Source organism: Varanus komodoensis, unplaced genomic scaffold (assembly GCF_004798865.1).
Source record: "Varanus komodoensis strain SLA01 unplaced genomic scaffold, ASM479886v1 scaffold8, whole genome shotgun sequence".
In the NCBI taxonomy this organism is placed as follows: domain Eukaryota; kingdom Metazoa; phylum Chordata; class Lepidosauria; order Squamata; family Varanidae; genus Varanus; species Varanus komodoensis.
In genome coordinates, this window is record NW_025336481.1 from 16,185,493 (window position 1) to 16,208,193 (window position 22,701).

Sequence of the window (22,701 nt, forward strand, 5' to 3'; positions counted from 1 at the left end):
AACCAGGGTATGGTACTCCTATGAAAGGTTCACCAAGAAGAACAAACGCATGATACTCTCTGTGATACCCCACACTCCTGCTTTGCCTTGTCTCCATCTAGGTGGTAACTTGCTTACATTAGGGCTGGGAAGGGGCAGCATCCTTTAACTTCCTTCTGCACTGTCAAGCAAACAATGAGCTTTTTAATTCTTCCTCTGTTTGGGAAAACTGCCACCTATCTTCTTGAATCTGTTTGGTGGAACTTGCATTCACTCTTCCCCACTGCCTCTCCCAGCCAAGCCCAACCTAGTAATTCTCCGTTGATCACTCTGCTTCAGCATTCTGAAAAATTGGCACATTCTCAGACCTGTTCACTCCAGGTGCCTCTATACAAAATGTTGTTATTTCTTTATTTCATTTTTATACCACCCAATAGCCAAGGCTTTCTTGGTGGTAAACAAAAGTTTTAAAAAAAGCATATACACAAAAACACATCCAACCAATTGCATTTGAATTAGCATGGAACCATAGCAGCAGTGCAGAATAAAATACAATGTTAAAAATGAAGTTAACCTGTTGAAATGCTAGGAGAATAAAAAGGTCTTCACCTGGCTCCCCAAAAAATACAAAGTAGGCTCCAGACAATCCCCCCCCTCCTTTGGGGGGATCATTTCTCAACCAGGGTGCCACAACTGGAAAGACCCTCCTCCTGGTAGCCACCCATCCCACTTCCTTGGAAGGGGCTCCTGGAGAAGGACCCCCAAATATGATCTCATGGTCTGGGTAGGTACATATGGGAAGAGACAATCCTTCAGATAACCTGGCCCCAAGTTGTTTAGGGCTTTGAATGTTAGTGCAAGCACTTTGAGTCAGGCTCAGACTTCAACTGGCAACCAGTGCAGCTGGAAGAAGACTGGTGTAATATGTTCTTATGAGCCAATACTAATTGACAGTCTTGCTGCCCTGTCTTGGATCAATTGAGGTTTCCAGACCATTTTCAACGGCAGCCCCACATACAGCACATTGCAATAATCCAAAGTAAGCTGCCCCGAGGCTTTGTTGCGATGGGGGCGGCATAGAAATGTTTTAAATAAATAAATAATAATAAATAATTGCAACTATATTCCATTCTTCTCACTATAACTTAAAAAGCAAGGCACACAGAGAAGGTGATGGAAGGGAGGTGAAACGGAGCCATAGTACAGAAAACATTTCCAACAGGCAAGTCATGCTTGCATGTATAAGGCTGTGTTGGCAGTGATTAGACAGAAAAATTGGTTCCCCAGTACACACAGATGTGCACAGTCACACTCTATCCCATATATCATCTCTACTCAAGTGGGTTTTCCTGGCTTTGGAAACAATACCACCCCAATCCTATATGACAGAACCTAAAGTAGAATGGATGTGTAGACATACCCTCTCTCCATGAATCCCTTCACCTTCAGGGAGGGGGAATCTGTCCCAAGTGGATGTTCTTCTAACCATTTTTTAAACCATTGGGAAACTACGATTGGTACTGAAGAAGTTTCTCCAGAGCTTGACCTTCTAAAATAAAAATGTTCACTGTGTTCTAAAACCCACTTTAAAAAGTAACAGCTCAGGCTTCTCCTCCTTGTCTGTATGCAGAGAGAGTCCCCTCCAACCCAGCAGTGCAAATATTTCACAGCTAGACCATAATATTTACTAGCATTTCAACAATATTGTGGTGAACAGATCAAGACGTTCATTTCCTCTTTGGTACGCAGTGAGCGCTACATGCAGTGCACGTCTGGTTTATGGCAGGAAACTTGTGTTGCTTCACACAGATGCTTTGCACAGAAAACTCGGGAAGGCTTATGGGGAGAATGTGAGGCAAAGGAGCAGGAGGGAGGCTTTAGGAAGAAGCTTTCTCCTTTTGGTCACCGTGTTGAAGTGTCTTTGTTTTTTCTGCACAAGTCGATGTTGAAGCAGTGGCTGCCAATGCGGCTTCGGAGGGTCGTGTGTGGTCCTCCCATGGCCGTGAGCACAGCCCTTTCAGCCCTGCTGAAATTTGGTGTTGTGGAAGTCAAAAAGCAGTTTAACTCCCAGAGGAATCCAAGAACTGAACATTGGCCCTAGGATCGCCCAGGGGTGCCCAGCCCAGGGCTAAAGTCAACCGTCATTCTGCGCTGAAAGAAAGTGCAGAATGGTTGTCTAAGCAGCCCATTGCTTAAGTTGCAAGCGGAAGTCTGCACACTTATAAGGGCAAGCTTTTCTTGGGCTGGACCACTTTGAGGATGCAGTACTGTGTATTTCAATGCCCCTCCATGAACAGACTTTTCTACACCTGGCATAGTAGCATGGTATGGAAAATAGTTCAGCTTAGCCATCTTCCTGACATACTTTCTTATGTACAGAGAGTTTCAATTTGGGGGTAAAACATCAAACATGAAAGATCCCAAGCTTACCATTTGAGTTGCAGAGCCCAGGAATAGTGTCAACACTAAATGTGGCTGATTTTATATAAACCTAATGCACACAGAAAGAGATGCCGGGGCTAATAGCAAGTGCTATGAAAAAGTTATTCTGACTATATTCAGAGTCTCTGTTATTATCTCACATATATGATGTCATGTGGAATCAAACAGTGAACCATGAACGTTTCAGCAACAGGAAAAGTTCCTAAATTGGAAGGTATCATTCACAGTGATGGCACTATGACAGCTTTCCTCAATTTAGCAGCCTACAGATGTGCTGGACTACAGTCCCCATCTTTCTCAGGTGGAGGACCCTGTAGACATTGTTGCCTGAGTGTGATGGGAGCTCTAGTCCCTGGCATCTGGAAGGACTGGAGGGTACTATAATACTGATTATACTGGTGTCCACAGTCTGGGAAATGAATGTCCTTTGTGCATGGGAACATTGGAAGTTGACAATGACTGGCAGAAATGGCTCTCCAGAATTTCAAGCAAGAAATTTTCCTGCCCAATATGGACATGTCATAGATTGAACCAGGGCATTCTGCAGCCAAAGCAAGGCATGTGCTCTACCAGGGAGCTATGGCCACTTCCCCGAATTCGGAAGGACACTGTAGTGCTTGGCTAGAATGAACTCTGTTATGATGGCAAAATAAATTCTATGGAAACCATTGTGAAGGCTGGCTCATGATCGCTGGGGAAAGCCTGGTGTTGTTGATGTTTTTGGCATTGTTCTGATCTGGATCGAGATCTTCAAAGTCTGGGGGGAACCAGGAGAGAGCATTCCTCTTTTTCCATACCCGAAGTGAAGCCTTGCCAAGCTGGCATAAACGCCCTCCTCTTTCCAGAGGCTTCTTTCCTAAAGATAGTCTTTGCCGTGGCCAGGCCTGGTGGAAAACATGAAGTCTGCATGGATTAGTGCAGGAATTCATTTGGATGATGACTTGGGTTTCCCTCTATAAACAGCAGTAGTGTTTTCATCTTCTGGACTGGGCTACACATTTCAGATTCCTCCTCCTTCTCCTCCTCTCCTGTGATAGGCTTGCCTGAAGTTCAAGCTGTGCTGGAAGGCACATTGAAAAGCCCTATTTCTGCACACGGAAAATAGCATGAAATCAATGTGGCATATATTTTGTTTTACCTAGTTCTGTTTTCAAGGGGTCTCTAGTTAAAAAGAAACCAAAGCAAAAACTTCAGGAGCAGCCTTTTCAAAGACATATTTTTATTTCTCAAAAGGAAAAATAAAGTTTCCACTTTCGACATTAGCTGCCTATGGGCATACATTTTTTAAAATAGGTTTGCCTTTCACCAATTTTCTTAAAACATTGCATTCCTCAAAACAAGCACATTCACAAGAGTGTACAGTTATATTTCTCTGTCTATCTACCTAGCTAACTAGCTATGTCTGAGCATTTTTAATTTTTTATTTCATTTCTATACTACCCTGCAGCCAAATCTCTCCGGGTATTACAATAAAGTGCTTATTTGTGTGTGCTTCCAGGAGAAGACTATTCCAAGTTACAAAACAAGTGATCAGTTTCTGTTAGTTGAATACTGTGTAGGCTTTCAAGTTGCACAGATATCTTATTTATTTATTTATTTCCATTTCTGTGCCATCCCATAACTGGAAGGTTCATTAGGCACTTAAAACTAATGAATATGTTACTAAATTGCAGGGGGGAGGGGGCATTAAGACATATCTTTAAAACTACAGTGCCATTAAAACATACACAAGAATGCAATTATTTAAAAGAATAAAAGTATAATAAAGACTAAACAACACAGTAAGTGATAAAACAGCCATAAAAACCTAGCAGCTGGCTTCTAACAATGTCTGGGAGAAATAAAAAGTTTTTGCCTGACATTGAAAAAACAGCATTGGTGCCAGGTGGACATCTTGGGGGAATTTATTCCATACATGCGATGCCTCCAATGAGAGGATCCTTTCTCCTGTAGCCACCTGCCTAGCTTCCTTTGGGAGGGGAGCTGTGGTTGTCATAAAGATCTGAACAGGTACATGTAGGAGAAATGCCTTTAGAGACTCCGGGCATTCATGAATTGATTCTAACTGCTACATTTCTCTACCATCCAATAGCTGAAGCTCTCTGAGTGGTTTACAAATATTAAAACCTTAAACATATATTATAGTAAAATAAACTATATACAAATATAAAGAGACAAGAGAGAGGGAGATATATCTCAAACAATTTTAAACGATCCACAAGGAAATTCCAGGACCTGATTCTAACCTCCCCATAGGCTGCCACATGCCTGAAACAAGAAGGTCTTTACCTGGCACCAAAAGAATAACTTTTGTACCACGTGGGGCATAATTGAAATGGAGGCACCACTGAAAAGGCCCTTGTCCTTCTTGCTGCCTTCTGAACCTTGTTATGGTTTCTTGGTTTTTTGTTCTTTGTAAGCTGTCTAGAGACTTTTACTAATGGGACACCATAGAAAATATTTAAATAAATAAAATACCTGAAGAAGGGCCTTAGATGATGAGCATGGTGCACAGGTTCAAGCTGGGAGATGCACTCCTTGAATACTGTTTCTCAACTGCGAAGGCTTTAAAGGCTAGGACCCACAGCGGGAACTGGGCTTAGAAACATACAGGCAACCAGTGAAGTGGGCCAAAATTGGTGCCATACATTCCAAACTATTTATTCCTGATATCATTCTGGCCACCACATTTTGCATGAGCTGAACTTTCTGACCTATCTTCAAAGGTGGCCCCATGTCCAGCACTGATCTAACTTGGAGCTTCCTAGGGCATAGACACCTGAAGCCAAGTTCTCCCAGCCTAGACTGGGGCCTAGTTGGGCCACTATGGTGGAAGACCATGGTTGGTAGAAGGCCATCCCTGCCACTGAGGCTGCCTGAACCTCAAGGGACAAAGATTCCTCCAGGTGAACCTCCAAACTATAAACCTTTTCTTCCAGAAAAAGACTGAGCACCATCCATCTGGACCACCCACAAGCAACACTGCAGTCTTCTCTGGACTCAGTTTCAGTTCATTCATTCTCATCTAGTCCATTGTCACAGCCAGTCACCAATCTAACACACCCACAGCCTCTCCTAATGAAGAGGGAAAGGAAAAATAGAGCTGTGAGGCATCAGCATTCTGATGGCTGCGCTCTCCAAGGGTCTGGATGACTGGACTCAATAGTTTAATGCAGAAGTTAAATAGCACGGGGGAGAAAACCAACTTGTCCCCATATCTGCTCTCCCAGGGACATGGCCACATTTTAAGAGAAAAGCTACACATCCACAAATAAGTTTCAGAGCCACTTTTGTGATTCATCCCAAGCATACAATGCTAGTTCCACTCCCTACACCTAAAATTTGGTTTATTTTTTGATTTCTTGTAATTAGATTTTTTAAAAAAAAAACTATTTTTATTTTTTTATTTTATAGATGGCAATTATAAGCTCCTTGGGCCAGGAACTTTTTAATGTTTCTCTCTAAAGCACAGTGTTCATTGATGGCACTGTGGAAAATTGTAATTATAATGAATGGATGAATAATTTATTTAATATAAGAATGCCTCAGGCAAACCTTGAAACTTTTACCATGAACATATGTTTAGCCACAGCATGTATGTCATCTGTACAACTTTTCTATGAAATTAAATTCAGTCTTGTCCAAACAAAACAATTGAATATAACAACTCCAGGCATAGCTCTTTGTGCTGCCTGGGAAATAGCTGAAAACACACGAAGCTGCTACGTATCGTGCCTTGGGCAGAGGTGGGGGGCAGAGCTCAAGGATAAAGCACATCCCTTGTGTGAAGAAGGTCCCTGGCTCTATCCTGGAGATCCCCTATTTAAAAAGGAGAGAGAGAAGAAGGTTCAGGAGGCAGGAGATGTGAAAGATTCCCACCTACACACTTGGAAGTCAGAGCAGACATTCCACAGCAGCCCTTTCCAGTGTTGCCCTTTGGACTATTAACACCCATCCTTCCTGACAATGCCAGTTGGGGCTGGTGGGAGTTGTAGTCAAATGCTTCTGAAGGGTACCATGTTGGGGAAAGCTGATGTAGACTGATAAATAGTATAACAGGATAAGGCAGCATCCTTTATTCTGTGGCTGCCAAGCATCCCACTGGTTCATCTCGCCGAGCATTGCGCATTGTGCTGCTTGTACTGTACAATGCAGTAGCTTTCCAGCAGTCTCTGGCAGCAGCTGTCTGCCCCCTGCTGACTGGGATCCTTCAGCCAGAGACCTAGGACCCGGGAACTGGCTTCTGTCCCATGGCTCCCATTAACAAGGCATCTCATGGCTCCTGTCCCAAATGTATTAACAAGGCACCTTGTCTTGTTTGTTAGTATAAACTGGAGTGAAAAGGCTCTTTTTATTGCTAGAACGGTGGATGGGTGACTGACAACATGCCTGTGTGTGTGCAGGGCACATGGGAGCATGCCATTGTGGTACCAAAACTCTCTGAAAGAAACAGGGGTTGTTTTTGCTTTTAGTTTTCTTGCAATGTAAATTGCCAGTGCAGGAGGCAATCTGAATTAGGACTGCAATGGGAGCAAAGGATTGAAGCCCCTCCGCCTGCCACATACTAAGGTCGCAATCCAAATTGTCAACAATTTATGAGAGAGGGAACACTTCCATTCTAAGGGCTGGGCAAACCAGTTAAGGTCACTGTTTAATTTAGGGTGAAACAAAGTGCATATTAAAGGAAAATGCTATCCAAGTCTACAAGGCTAGAAGTTCCTCATACTGCCTAATCTTGGAAGCTAAGCAGGGTCAGGCCTGGTTGAAAACTGGATGGGAGACTTGATTCCTCCGTTGAGCAGGCAGTTGGATCCAGTGGCCTGCTAGGTCCAATTGTATGAATCTATGATTCTGTGATGTTAATTCTAGGCAGGAAGGTCAGGAGAGGTGTGGCGGGGGTGGTGGGGGAGCCAGATGTGTCCCTGTTAAAATGTTTTCCCTGGCTCCAGGGCACACATAATTCAGTAGAAAGTCAAGAGGAGCTTGTTCATAGTGCAGCACTGGCCAGCCACTGGGCTACAGAATCGTGTGGAACAGTTTTATGACATCAAATGCAAGTGACAGATGTATAATGTAATTTGCAATGTGTACTCCAGTCAAAGTGCGCCTGGAGCGTTCATTTTCTCCAGCTTTAGAACTGGGAGTATTGACTTCCTTTGTGTACATCATGAAACAGTTCTTGACTCACGTTCCCAGCTGTTCCTGGGTACAATGTGGCAACGCCAGAACTGGTGTTTTGGACAGTTTTTCTTCATGCTGGATATTTAGTCTCCTTAGGAATGGGAGCAGCCATCATACATTTCTGAGCCACAGGAAGCAAACAAAGCCCTGATGATTTCCAAACTTTCGACAGCTGGTTGCAGATGACACACACACAAAAGGAAAGGAAAGGAAAGGAAACAGAAAGAAAAAAGAAAGAAGGTGAAAGAAAGAAAAGCTATAGTCAATGCACTGTTGCTCTTTTGGGTTATGTCCAGTGCTGCCCTCACACTGTAACATATCAAATCGTAGTGGGTGGTTCAGAAAATACTAAAAAATACAGAAAGACACTGGAAATACTATGGCCCAATATTTTGCTGTCAGGGAAAATACCCCCCCCCCACACACACACATGTAAACATTTTGAAATTTAACATTGTGGGAAAGCAAAGCAAGTTGTAGAAAGCATACAAGGGGAAACCCGATGACTCACAATACTGTGGAGTCATGAGGATAGCTTGGAGACACCATATCTGGATCACCAATGCAAAAATGGGTTGCAAATTAACAAGAATCCTCACAGTCTTAGCAGCCATCAAAGAGAAAAAGTGATAGGCATCCCAGGCCTCCAGGGTGTGCATATAGGCCAGGTGCTCTTTGGCTTTACCCTATACCAGCCTTTCCAACTTAAGGAAAGGCACCATTCAGCAGCATCCATGACCACAGGCTTGTCAGCACCTAGGCATCAGTGTGTGGTTGAAAATAAGCCTATAACTTGTCCCTGTAAGATAACTGAAAGAATGCAAATAAATAAATCAAGTCTACAGTCATCTGATAAGATGGATTCCAAACAGCTAACAAGAAGCAGGGTATGACATCCACTTGAGAGCAATTATTTGCAAAAGCCTCAACAAAAGTAGGCAGCTACCAGGCCACAAAGACCCCCCCCCCCCATAGCACCACAGCAAAGAAGGCCCTGCCTGTGATACTACTGAAGGTTGGGAGGGCCTCAGGAAGAGAAACAAAGATCTTGGCCAGTCTGACATAGAGGCAGGCGATTCTGATGCCAATGGATCAAAATTCAGGATCCCGAAGGTTGCCATTGTTCTTTGAAAAACAAGTTTCCAGTCCTAAAAATTGCAAAATGTGTGGATGGTGCCTGGTGGAAATGCAGACGCCAAAGTGATCCTCAGGTGGGATTTTCTGGGCTAGGTGGAGGGTCAGTAATATGCATAGCTCTGCACCTATTCCTATAAATTGTAGAAGTGAAATAGGTTATACACAATCGCAGCAACTGCAGCTACAGGTCAGTTTACTTTGCTTAATTTGTACAGCTTCTAGAATGCAACTTCTGTTGACATAGACTCTTGTCCTTGTCCATGTCTCATAAATGAAGGTTTTATGGCTCCCTACCTAAACAGGCTTTCTTGGTTGCAAAGCATTTTCCAACTATGTTTGGTTTTTCATTTCTGGAATAAACTGGCAATTAGGGAAGATAATTCCAAGTCTGGAAGATAGTTGTCTACTGTTGGCTGCAAATGGGTGACTGCAGAGCACACAACACTGGGAAATGCCATCTCAGCCTGCATCCAGCTGTTAACAGATTCCTAGTATGTACCATATTCTACAGCCAAGTCTTTGGAGTACTGTGAATTACAGGGGAGTGTCAGTTCAGATTTGCAGCTGGTATGGAAATCTTTCCCATCAGAACTTGTACTGACATCCTTCCTCTTCCCTGGTCAATCAAGCAAGTCTCCATTGTTCATCTCAGTAATGACATTCTTAAGAATGTCTTAAATTTATGCCAGAAATAAAGAATGGTAAAGCATGATATCAACAGGTACATTTGCACTTACCTGTTGAATTTGAATTTTGAAAGGCTGGCATATAGGGAAGTCAAAAACAAGCAATTCCACAGAAACAGCATTTTTAACACACAAACTAAAGCCACAGTTAACAGTTTTTCAGAGTTGAAGATGCTTTGAGAGGAGATCACTTTCTGTAATGCTGGCATGCTGTTACAGCTGAAGAGATATCGCAGGCTTTTGAAATAATACAAAACCCTGAAAAACTCCTTTAGTCGCCTTAAACTTTCTGAAAAACTTCCAAACTACTTCCACTCTCTGCAAAAGCATAACTTACCTCAAGTTGACCTCACATTTTGTAATGTAACAAAGTGTTCTGTGGCACTTTAAAAGCATATGCATCATTATGCCAATCTTTCATGGACCGCTGTCCACTTTATCAGATGCATGAAACATTAGCCTAGGCTGGCAGCTATACATGCACCAATAATGGTCACGAGTGCTGAATTGTCACGAATGAAGCTAGAGGGCAATGCAAATTTTAAAAAGTACAATTAGGTTAAGGCTTAAATGAATGTAATACATAATCATACATTATGTCTTTAAGATGTCACAAGGTGCTTTGTTGGTTTTGCTGCAACTGAGTGGCCCAGCTATTCTTCCTAATATTGTCACGCATATCTGGAAGACCCATATTCTGGATCATAAGATGCACAACCGCTTAAGAAACTAAGCTGAAAGCCCGTGTGTATGTATTTAGAAGTGCGCACCATTGAATGCACTGAGACCTGCATCTGAGTAGACTTGCATACAGTTAGGCTGTTTTGGGACACCTGTCCAGAGGAGGACAATCGTATTGCCATTGTGGAGGTAAGAGCTCAGCAGCACACCACATCCACTTGGCAAACTGGCAGCAAACTCTTGGTCAGGAAAATGGGAAATTCCCTGGAACTTTGGGATAAAGGGAAGAAGCCTGTGGATCTGTATGGCCGGCAGGCACTGTAGCATAGTTCATTTCCCCAGCATCGTTTTTTGCTGATCCACTGAAGAGTTTCAAAACTGGGAGCTTTTCACACTACCCTAAAATCAAAAGTGTGCAAAGCATCTTGCTGAAATTAACAGCCAGAGCATCAGCAAATATTTTACCGTTAGTGCCACATACTCATATTGAAAGTGCTTGGAAGCTTCTTTCCTCTTTCCTTCTTCTTCTTCTAAACTCAAAGTGATTCTTGGCAATGTACAACAAAGCATATTTTCAAGAATATTTATGAGAGAACAAAGGGTGTTACAATACTAGTTTTCTGTTATCTGGTAAATGCAGGGCAGCTTAGGGGATTTTGATAGGGTTTTACGATTTACATTGGCATTATCTTACCACTGCTGTAGCTGAAGAATGTGCTTTCATATAGTAGAGGTTAAACAGCTCTGAGCATCAGTCTTTGATAAGGTGTTCCATGCCAAGACTCAGTCCTGGAATGTAGGTGTGATTTAGTGTCCTGTCTGGAGTCTGTCTTGATGGTAAGAGAGGTTGCTAGCTTGGTTAGCCTTTGAGGACCAAGTTAAATATTGCACGTAGCCATCTGTGTCTTTCCTCTGATGTTTCTTAAGTACTTCATACTTCAGTACTTCATATTTAAGGTCTGAAGCTCAGGGGCCTGACGTTTCAGTGCAAGAATGGATGTTTAAGATCCTAATTTTGGCCATGTTTTCTCCCCACTGAGAGCCAGTGTGGTGCCACGGTTAGAAGGCTGGACTGAGACTCAGGAGACTTCATTCTAGCCTCCACTTGGGATATGAAGCCCAGCCATGACTTTGGGCCAGTGACTTCCTCATAGCCTAACCTCCCCCAAAGCTTGTTGTGAGTATCAAACAGTGGGTGGGGGGATTTAAGCTGGCTTACGGTCCTTGAAAGAGAAGAAAAAGGTGATCTGTAGGTGTAATAATGAACTGGAAGAAATGTGCATGCATTCTCAGGGGAGGAAGTGTTTCAGAACTGTGGTGGGCCATTGCTGAAAGGACTTCTCCCATAAAACTGCCTTAAAGGGGCAAGCTATCTATATATAGGAAGAAGATTTCCTTTTGGTACTGAGGTCCCAAGCCTTCTTGGCAAAACCCACCATTTTGATTTGGGCCAATAGAAATAGCGATTCAAGTAGGCACTTCCCAATAGCTCATGCATAAAGAACTAGAAGAGGCTTACCAGAAGAGATCACTTCAGCTGCCAGCTCTACAGAAAATGCCTTTTTAGACAATGCCTTTCCCCAAGAGGAAGGTGTCATCTGGACCAGGCAAGCCCTATTGTTAGGTACAGATAGGTGGTAGCTGATTTTGAATGTCATGAAAGGGCAACTTTTTTTAAAAAAACTAATATCATTACTGTATTTTTAATTTCACTGTAGAGTAGTTATTTATGGTATTTTCTTCCTCGGCTAAAAATACCTTGCTGGTCTTGAGTGTTATGCATCTCACTATTGTGGTAGGGAAAAATCTATTTAGCATTCTTCCTCGGGTAGCAAAATGCTAGAATGGAAATAAAAGCAGCACCTCATAAATAGTAGGCAAAGATGTTATTTGATCCCAGGTCAATGAGAGGGAGGATTAAGCTGCTACTTCTGCCCAACAATTTGCCTTGCCCATATGGTAAGTGCCTTAGAAAAGGATAGAAAAGTAGTTTGCACCTCAATCCTATTCATGTTTCCTGCAAAATAAGTCTCACTGAGTTCAGGACATCTTACTCCCAAGATTTTATTTATTTATTTATTTAAAGCATTTCTATGCCGCCCCATTCGCCGAAGCCTCGGGGCGGCTCACAACATAAATTAAAATATAATACATTAAAAATATAAAACAAATTAACAATATAAAATAAGTTGCCCTGGCCAGATAAAATAAGCAAACAATATTAACAATTAAAATGACGTTTAAATAAAAAGGTCTTCGCCTGGCGCCGAAAAACAAATAACGACGGCACCAGGCGGACCTCTCTGGGGAGCGCATTCCATAGATTGCAACCTCTGTGCACAATGGAAGCCACCCTGGGTAAGAAAGTACACTAAATTCTGTGTTGTTGATTTTTTGAACTTCTTTTTGTATAAAACTACTAAAAATGCACACTTGATGCTGCCTGACATGGGTATCCCAACCCTAATTAAGAACTTCTTAGAGTCTCTGTCAAATGTCACACCAACAAGAAAAGAAAACAAGACAGGGCTTTTTCTCTGGCGGCACCTTTCCCCTGCAGCTTCCCTCTTAGAGAGCTTGGACTGGCTTCGTCTTTGACTTAAGTGGGAGATGACAAGATTTTTGCTTACCTCACTTTTGGCTGCTTTTAAATTTAATGCAATTAATGCAATTTTTAATTTAATTTTTAATGATGAAAAACATCTAAATCTTAATTGTAGTGATATTGTTTTTCAAAGGTAAGTTGACTTGCAGCTATGTTTTGGATCAAGCGGTGAATCATGAATAATTTTATCACTTGATAAATAATGGCCATGATAAGTGAATACTCTGCCTCTGCATTTGTGGAAAATATCTATCCCTTACTATTAAATCATAAGGCAGATCCTCACACATTTCCAGCATTGAGATGGATTTGCAGTCTCCATTTTTGCAGGCCAAGGAGAACACCTCCAGCACCTTTTTTCAGAAGGTGAAGAGGTATTTCCATGTCAGAAAATGACAAGCAAGTAGGCTGCAGATACAGTTCCCAAGTATACTGGATATTTTTATACCCACTTGTTGCCTGCCTCTTAACATTGCATTCAGAATTTGTGATGCAAACCCAGCCAAGGAGATATTTCACTGGCGTCTAAAACATTCCTGCAGTCCTTGGTGGTGTATTGGTGGTGGTAGCAAATTGGTTTAGCTATTAATTAATGGTTGGGCCATTTACACCAAACAATACCACGCTCTTCCCTGCAGTGACTGATGCCTTCCTTGCACAGAGATTCCAGTTCAGGAGCTGCAATGAAAGAACCAAATTGCATGTGAAGAAATTACAGAGAAACAGTTGTACACTCCCAGCCTCCATATCATTGATAATCGAAGGGCATTCTGGGAAATAACTTCCGTAGCTGTTGGCATTGATTCAGTAAGGACTATTTTGCCATGGTTGAGATTCTGAAAGTAAGCAAGTTACCCTTGGCTGTCCACATTTGCATTGGTTGTGGTGGTGTGATCAGCACTTTTTGCTTGCTTTTCAGTCAAATAAGACCCCGGAAGTGGCTTACAACTGTCAATAACACAACACTTTTATCTCCAGTCTTTCTGATTTAGTTGAGTTGAATTGATTTGTGCCCTGCCTCTCAACTAGGAGAATGGCACTCAAGGTGTACCCTACAATCATAAATAATTTTTTAAAGCAATAATGGTACTTTAACACAATTAAAATACATGAACAGAAGAAAAACATCACCCAACCCAACCAATCTGCTGCAATGGAAGCATCTTCCAGAAGATGCTGCACAGCAGAAACGGGGCCCTTCCTAAGCAGGGAATTCTACAGGAAGGGAAGATCCTCATTCATGTTGCCACCGAATACACCTCGGAAGGGGTTGAACAAAAGAAACAGCAAGATTTAAAGGTACTTAGATTTTGAGGAAATGACCCAACATGTGATTTTTTTTTTACTCTGCTCAACATGTTTCAGAAATTCCCTTCTCGGGGTTCATGTACCTTTTTCCAAACGTGTCGAAAGGAAGCCTTCCAACTGCTCTTCTGCTCTAAAATGCTCCCAGCAGAGGAGGCATTGGAAGGATTCTTTTCATGGCCAAGCAGAGATTAGAGTCAAGGCCTCCCAGGTCCCCAGACCAGCACTGCAGCTACCACATCTCACTGGCTTGTTAGTGCCTGTTAGAAATAGACAATGTGGGAACCAAACACAACTCTGGGGTGGCCACTCTATAAGCAGGGCATGGCAACACATCCCCAGCCGCTGTCAGTGGTGGGATCCTAAGAGGGCCTCAAGCTGCATGAGCTCATTTTGCTTACCCCGTTTACTGAGATTGTGTCCACTTCCTGGGAATGTCAACAGATTAATAAATACACCCACTTGGAAATGCTTGCTTGATTTCTATCATATGCAAAGTGATACTAAACACACATTTAATAATTTCCCTGTAATTGGCTGGCTATCAACCTGGGAGAGCCAAACGCTTGACTCAGGCACACATGCTTGACAGTTCCCCAGCACCAATCCAAACCATCTGGCTTTGAACATTTGCAAAACAAAAAATTTCACCCCAGATTTGCAGACAACAAAAAAAAAAACCATAATTTTGAAATACTTTATTTTTTAAAGCACAATCATTAAAATAGACCGCATGCGAGAACAGCATGGGGCCTCTTTGTTTCTTCTGTCTCAGTAAGGACATTTCCTGCATTTGTTCTAACAATAGAATGGATCCATATCTGCTACAGCTCTAGATCTGTTGGGTGGTTCAGATTCCTTTTGCTTCCAAAGAAAAAGTCCCATTCCTGCCTAGGAAATTGTTCCATGTGTCTTGGAACAGATTATAAGTAAACTGGACCATTTCAGATCCTATAAATATTATCAGTTAAAATGAACAGACTGGGTCTCAAAACATACATAAACATACATATCCCATAAAACATACATATCCCAAAATATTTCATAACTCTTTTGCAGTTTGATTTTATATGCAATTCACCCAAAACAAAGGAAAAAAGGGGGAAGGGGAAGGGAGCTTCATGGGTGGTATATGGTTTCATTCATTTAGTTGAGTTTACTTGTCTTCTTTTCGCATTATGTGATTGTGGAGTTGGCTCATATGCTTTTCCAGAGGCAGACCATTCTGTTCTTTGATGAAGAATTGGATGTGCATGTTCCCCATTCTGCCCGTAAAAGATCATTCACACCTGACAAAAAGCCACTAGGCTCAATCCAAAGGGTTTCACATCATGAGGCAGCAGCAATTGTGAAATTTCTTGCCACAGCAGGGACTTGCTGCAGGGATTTTCTGCAGCTTGCCCTTTTGTGGGAACTGCTGAGAGTGGGTGGTTGGATGGCTAACAAACCACTCACAACCATAATCTGGAAAAGGGTTCTGAGTGGCTTGTTAACCACCTGAACAACCCACCCTTGCAGGGTTCACACATAATGACAAATGAGCAACAACAAGTCCAATGTAAAAATGAACACAAGGTGGCTTGCCATTATGTGCAAACCAGGACAGAGTGTGATGTAGGTGTTCCTCATGGGAGCCCAATTTGCACAATCCCTCATTCCCTTTTTTAAGGGACAATTGTGTGAAAGATGCCTGCATGTGTGCAACCCTCTGCAGTTAGTATTTATCGCCCATCTCTTCTCTCTGGATCCAGTTCCTTTGATCTTTCCTCACAGGATTTCTCTGCTCCACATTCTAATTTTCTTACTGCGGAGAGCAATATCAGAGCAAGGGTCCAATGCACTGTCTCTAGTGCCAAAGTATGTGCCACCTGCCAGTTCAAACACGAAGAGCACAGAGCACTGTATTTCAAACCATTGATAGCTTTTCTCTCGTTATATACCACTATTTCTCATAAATTGTGACCCTATGAATGAAAGTCCTCCAGATCACCATGTTCCTCACAGCCCTTCTCAGCTCTTGTAAACTCAAGGCTTTGGCTTCCTTTATGGAGTTCATCCATCTCATTTCTGGTCTTCCTCTTCTTCAGCTTTCCCTAACGTGATTGCCTTCACCACTGAGTCCTGCCCTCTCATAATGTACCCAAAGTGAGAAAGCTTCTGTTTTTTGCTTCCAGGGGAAGTTCTGGCATGGTTTGAACTAAGACCCACTGGTCTGTCTTAGTTCAAGGTATTTGCAAAGCTGTCCTCTAGCACCATGTTTCAAACACATCAGTGTTCCTCCTGTCAGCTTTTTTCACTGCCAGATTTCACACCCATTCATGGTGATCCGGAATACAGGAGTGTAGATGATTTTGATCTTGGTCTGCAGTGAAATGTCCTTACATTTGATGATCTTGCCTAGTTCTTTCATTGTTGCCCTTCCAAGTCTCAGTCTTCTAATTTCTTAGCTGCGGTCTGTTTGAATGGATGACTGAAAGATCAAGATTGACTAATGCAAGATCTTTTACAACTTCAAGTTCTTCATTGCTGACAGTAAAGTTTTGTAGTTCTTCTTTTGTAGTCATGATTTTTGTTTTCTTAATACGCAGCTGCAGTCCTGCTTTTGCATTTTCTTCTTTGACTTTCACCAGGATTTGACTCAGTTGCTGCTTCCTGCCAGCTATCATCTACATATCTAAAATTATTGATGCATCATTTGCCAAGTTATACTGCTTCTTCTGATCATAATCCAGTTTTCCTTATGATATGCTCTGTGTGCTGATAAAACAGATAGAGATAAATACACCCTTGTCTGATGGCTTTGCCTATAGAAAACCATTATCATTCTCCACATTCTGTCCTACTCTAGTGTAGGATATATAAATAGTCTATTGTAGGAAAAGTATTACTACGATTTTTGTAGCATCTCTAAGAAGAAGAGCAAAGATACCACAATTTTTAAAATCAATGGAATATAGGTAATTGAAGAATAAATGAATACAACAAAAATGTGAAATATTTTATATATAATAATGGGCAGTGGGATGAGAAATGGAATGTTATAAAGATTGGATGGTAAATCAGACAGCCATTGATGGAACCAATACCTGTAGTGTTGTTATTACATTTATACCCTATCTTTTTCCTCTTGAAAAGCACTTAAAGCAGCTTACATAATCCTTCTTCTCATACTAACCCTGTGAGATAGGCTGGGCTAAAGTCAGTTACTAGACCAAAGTCATCTGGTGAACTTCCTAGTTCAGTGGGGATTAAGGCCCAGATCTCCAAGTCCCAATCCAACATTCTAGCCACTATACCACACTGGAACTATATGGGCCTACTCTGTTTGAGTGGCGCTATAGTCTCATGGTGTAATTTTTTACAGTAGCAAATGTTGTGCTCCAGGGAATGTGTTTTGGCTACATTAACTGCAGGCTCTTTTTTAGTCCTCTGATTCCAGAACTGTAGTCCAGTGCACCAATTACCTAAGGGTAAGTCCCACTGAACTCATGCATGTAAACATGTTTAGGATTTGGTGGCAACTTGGTTTTCTTCTTCTCACCATTTGCTGCCTAGTCTTACAATTTGCATTTTTTTGACATTAATATAGCCCTTTAACTGGGTCTCTGGAGAATGAAGCAGCCTGCATGCACACAGTACCTTCCTTCACTGATTAACTGTGTGAAAGTCCTCTGGCCATCTGAAGCGTAATGATTTTTCAACTAATCACTTACAGGCTCAGGTGTGAAATTAATGATTGACAGGGCTGCTGCCATTTGTGTGCCCAACTAGACTGGGGCACTGCAGATCAGTTCGGTGTGTGAGAGTGAGGAGTATGTATCTTTCCCTCTTGCTGTGAGCAAACATCTCTGTCTCCACTTGAGCTCCAAATGCCTGGGAACCTTGGAATGATGGGCAGTAGCACAGTGCTAGAGAACACGGTTTCAGAGGTTCAAGTCCCAGTGGCTCCAGTTAAAAGGGCCAGTGTGCAGATGATTTGAAAGTCCTTTGTCTGTGTCTCTGGAAAGCTGCTAGAGCAGACGGCAGTGGACTAGAATTGACCAAAAAAATGATTTGACCTCAAGATGGGCCAAACATCCTTTCTCCGGTCACCCACTCACTTTTGCAGCATCATTTGTCACTTACAGAAGGGGTAGAGGATTGTCAGGGGCAGGTGATTTCTAAAAATGAAGGGGGTCTTACCTTTAAAAATAAGGTTCCCAAAGATTTTTCTTTTCTATTTTTTTTTCAAAAGGAAGATTCACTACAGCCACTTAAACGTTAGAGCACCTTCACTCAAAATAAATGCTAAGACTTTTTTCACCCCCCCCCCCCCCAAGATTCATCCTGTCTTTGGGTCCTTCCTCCTCCAGCCCACCTGTTTTTTGCCTTGCCTTGCCTTGCCTTGCCTTGCCTTGCCTTGCCTTGCCTTGCCTTTTTAACAAAATTTTTGAGCCACATACTTTGGCCCTATTTCCCAACATCCCCTCCCATCAGCCCCAGCCAGCATGGCCAATGCTGGGAGGATGCTGTATAAGAATTGTAATGTACAAGAATAGTATCAAGGATGCTGGGAGTTACCTGTATAAGAATTGCTAATGGAGTGTTTAACAGAGAGCTAAATCAAATTTGCTGGCCTTTAACTTTCCTTCCTCCCAGCATTTCTTGTGCGAATGACTAATAACCTCAAGAAAAAGCAATCAGAGGCTGCCCACCACTGCCATGGCAGCCCCTAATCTCAGGAGTAGGGAGGAAAGAGATAAATTGTGAGATGTGTGTGTGCATCTGTATTTCTTGTAGTCATCAGAGCCCAAAAGCCTGGTGATGTGTGCTTTTGATCCCTTGGCATTGATCAAGCAACACTTATTTGAACACCGATAGTGCATTGACGAGCAGAAACAAAATGATGATAAAGGGAAGCGTGCATGAGGCTTCTACTGCTGTAGGAAACAGCTTTTATGGATGGCAGCGAACTTCTCATATCATGTGTCGTTTCCATTTAATGCTTCTGTCAAAGCACGTGCTGTTGTAAAAAGTCCCACCGATTCCTAAAAAGTTCTTACAAGAAAGAGACATGAAATTGAAGATAACACCATGTGTTGAGAACTTTTATAAAGATGGCAGTCCTTGTCCCTCTCTCACGAGGGGACGGTATGACACAAAAGTGAATTTTCAGAATGAAAACAAGAAGTTCTATAGTTTGTTTCATTTTTTCTTAGTAGTTCTTAGATTCGTGCCAGTTGTTGCCTGGCTAGGCTTTCAGCTAGGAGTTGTAAACCTCCCAGAGCATTCTGGGGAGGCTGCCTCAGCGTCCCACCCAGCCGCACAGCCACATTTGCCACCAAAATGCAACACCATGGTGGCAGGAGCAGCTTGTGTCGGAAATCGGGTGGCATGGCTGCAGAAGAGATCCTACTGAATTTTGTTAGAAAGCTACATAGCTTTGTTTATAAGATATTGGCAGTGGACTTTTGTCAGTTTGGTCGTGATGGCGAGTGGGTTGCACAGAGAGGCAGCGGGGCTGATTTGAGCAGTACAAAGGGTGGAAAAGAGTGAGGAGAAGGTATCAGTATAAGGTTGAATAATGCTTTAGTTGTGGCTCAAGGAACATGCAGAGTTTCAAAACATTCTGTGCACAAAATATTGCTAGTGGAAGTGGGAGAAATACTTCGTATTTAGAGAGCAGTGAGGGTGCAGATGAGAGTGGGTGTCATGCTGATGTCCCAGAAGGCAGCTCTGACTCTTAGTACTAATTCTTGCGGGGACAGGCTGCAGTTGTTCACTGCTGAGGGAACGGCATTCTAGATATCTGGCATGTAAGTTATGCTAATGGTAGCAAATGGTTAGGCCAGCTATGAAACTAAGGCTCCAGTCCTCAGAGCACTGTGGTTTGTAAACATGTGTGTAGTTTGCAGATCGGGCATTTGTAGACTCGACATCCATGTGAAATATAGTCAATAAAGTCAATTGCCTAGTAATTTTTCATCTATAAGCAAAACGAAACTTTTTAAAATGTGCATAATTATTCCTTTGGGAAAACTACTTTACATTATTATCTTCAAGGGAAAAGGCATACCAACTGTTTACTGCCTATTAACATAGAGCTTGTGTGTTCTCATGGAATTTGTAACCTGGAGTACCTGGAACATAGAAAGCCAGGAAAGGTACTTCATGTGTACTCTCTGCTGTCTAAGCAGTTTCTGTGAATGCTGTTTTGCTAGAGAAGTAATTCATGTTTAGCACTGAATGTGAAACAGAAACCAAGCATTGTAACATTTGACCTTAAGGATGGTCAAAAGTTACACTTCTTTCTCAAAAATGGTTTTGCAAATCTTTTTCAGAGCTGATAGATACACACCTTAGCTGGATACAAAACATTATTTGAAACAGAATGACTGTGCTTTTTTGATCCAAGCAATCAAAATCCAAGGTAATTGACATTTTCCTGACTTTTGTCTAGCTGCAGCTTTTCTTAACTTTTCTTGATTTAGTTGTGTTTCTTCTGTAAATGTTGTTTTGGTTTTCACTTAGCTGACAGTCTAATTGCAATCTAATTGCAGAAATATTTAGTGGATAGGGAAGATGCACTGGGGGGAATGTGGGAGGGTCACATGGAGTTGTTAAAATGCCTGAAATTTACTGTTTGCGGCTGTTCTTTTAATTAGTAGGATCTGAATTTTCTGTGGAATGTCAAGCACTTTCCCCCAAACATTAATGTATTCTGCACACCAATTCCATGTCCAGAATCACTTTGCCACCAGGTTTCTTTGCACCAAGTTCTTTAATGCATGAACTGAATTCATTTTGGCTACAAAATTTCACTTTCTGTGTGTATGCCGGGCTTTTTATTTGCACATTTGCAGCATAGTATAGGGAGGAACATGTGGATGATAACAGAGATTTGCCAAGGATTAGGGGCTTGATCCAGTCGCTGCTCTAGTCCAGTCCATACTTCCACGCAAGGTGCCACCACTCATAAGCCCATGTGAGCATTATTTCTATTTTACATTGACATGACTTGATGGCCCTGCAGCACAAAGTGCAAAGAGGTCAGCAGTGCTGAAATCATAAGGGGAAAAGTAGGAGTAGCCCACAAGGCCCAATTTATGCAAATGATGCCCTCTCTAACCTTCTCAAGATATCAGGGAAGAAGGATGTTATGAAAAGTAAGAAAGGGCTACCTGCCCTTTGAACAGGAAGGTATATTGAGGAAGGGGAGAGGAAAGAGTTTGCACCTCCCACCTGTACATCTGTTCCGAAATAAGAATATCAACCTGCTCTTACTTTATACATGGCCAGAGCCACAAACTAGTTTGCCACAAACTAGTTTGACTCTCAGGGTCAAAGCAGACATTGAAATTCATGCTCAGGAGCTCTATCTGTTTACCCCCATTTCTTCTCCAGACTAGACACAAGGAGGGGAGCTGATCTTGAGTGGGATCCTGGCATAGGGAGGGGGGCTGCCAAGATTTGGATGGGCCCACTGTGCCTACTCTAGAGTAAAAATGAACACAGCACATATAGACACACACTCCAAGTGATGGCACTTTAGGCCTGCCTGTCTCTGGTTTACAAGGGAAGTGTGGTTCGCTTCAGTGTGCATGAAATATGAAACCTTAATTAACACCAGCAACAGAATTGCTCTGGGGCAGGAAGAGGGTAAGGAATGAGAGAGAGCTCATTCCCAAAGTTGGCTCTGAGTTTGCAAACAATCTTGAAGCATTCTTTTAAGTGTCTGTTTCGACTAAATCTGGTGCAGCAGGCCAGCATGACTGACGGACTGGCATGGTGGGATGGGGTACCTTTTGATGAATCCCAATTGCTGTGAGGCCCACTCGCTTCAAGCCCTGCTTGTGGGCTTCCCAGGGGCATCTGGCTGGTAACTGTGGGAAATGGGATGGTGGACTAAACAGACTGTCTGATCCTGCAGATTTCCTCTTAATGCTCAGTCTCAGCCTTGGCAATTAACCGAGGAGGGAACAAATTGATCTGCCCTTTAAAACTGTGCAGCTCTGTCCACGTCAGCCTTCTCCAAGCTGGTGCATCCCATGGTTGCGGAATCAGGGTAGTTGCAGTCCAGCCATCTGGAAGGTGCCCGCTTGGGGAAGGCTGTGTTAGACTGGGTTCACACAAACAGATTGGTGAGTGATGAATGGATTTGTGCCCCATTCGAGACAAGCGGAAGAGATTGCACAGAATAACTTCAGGACATGCTCAGCAGTTGCAACTCAAGCCACGTTTACTGTTCTGGTGGACCAGTACTGGAAATGTCTGGGGCTTCCAAAATGAGGGTCCATTTGCTAGTCTGGCACATGCCAAACAAGTGCCCCAGGTATGGTCCTCAAAGGTATGGTGACCATTCAAAGGGATTAACTGATGCCATGTGTACATCACACTGGCTGTGTATCTGCCTGTATTTTAGAAAGCAGGCTGTCCTTAGGTGTACACCCTCTCTCAGAATCGTTTGCCCACAGCAGGGAAACCTTATGTACACAGCACTCCCCATCTTCTTAACTTCTGGTTATCTTAATCTTTTGGATGTCTTCCCAGCCATTTGGCTAAAGGAGGGCAGGTTTCTATTGGATATTGAGAAGAATCAAAGCACAGTATTTAGACCTCAGAAATTTTTGGACTACTTACCACCTTCCTGCCCCCCTCCCACTTTCCCCACCATTGCAAAGACAGAATGAGTCACAATAAACCCTA

At 42.5% G+C, this 22,701-nt stretch overlaps 1 protein-coding gene across 5 annotated transcripts in view; it reads left to right on the forward strand.

Annotated features, from left to right (window-relative positions):
* NFATC2 (nuclear factor of activated T cells 2) overlaps positions 1-22,701 on the forward strand; it is a 163,780-nt gene that overhangs the window by 126,557 nt on the left and 14,522 nt on the right. Inside the window, exon 10 of one of the 5 annotated variants that reach the window (XM_044455309.1) lies at positions 20,337-20,425. The exons of the other annotated variants lie outside the window; for them this stretch is intronic. Coding sequence (XP_044311244.1) covers positions 20,337-20,380 — 44 coding nt within the window. The 3' untranslated portion in view covers positions 20,381-20,425. The remainder of the gene's footprint in view (positions 1-20,336; positions 20,426-22,701) is intronic. 5 annotated transcript variants of the gene reach the window in all.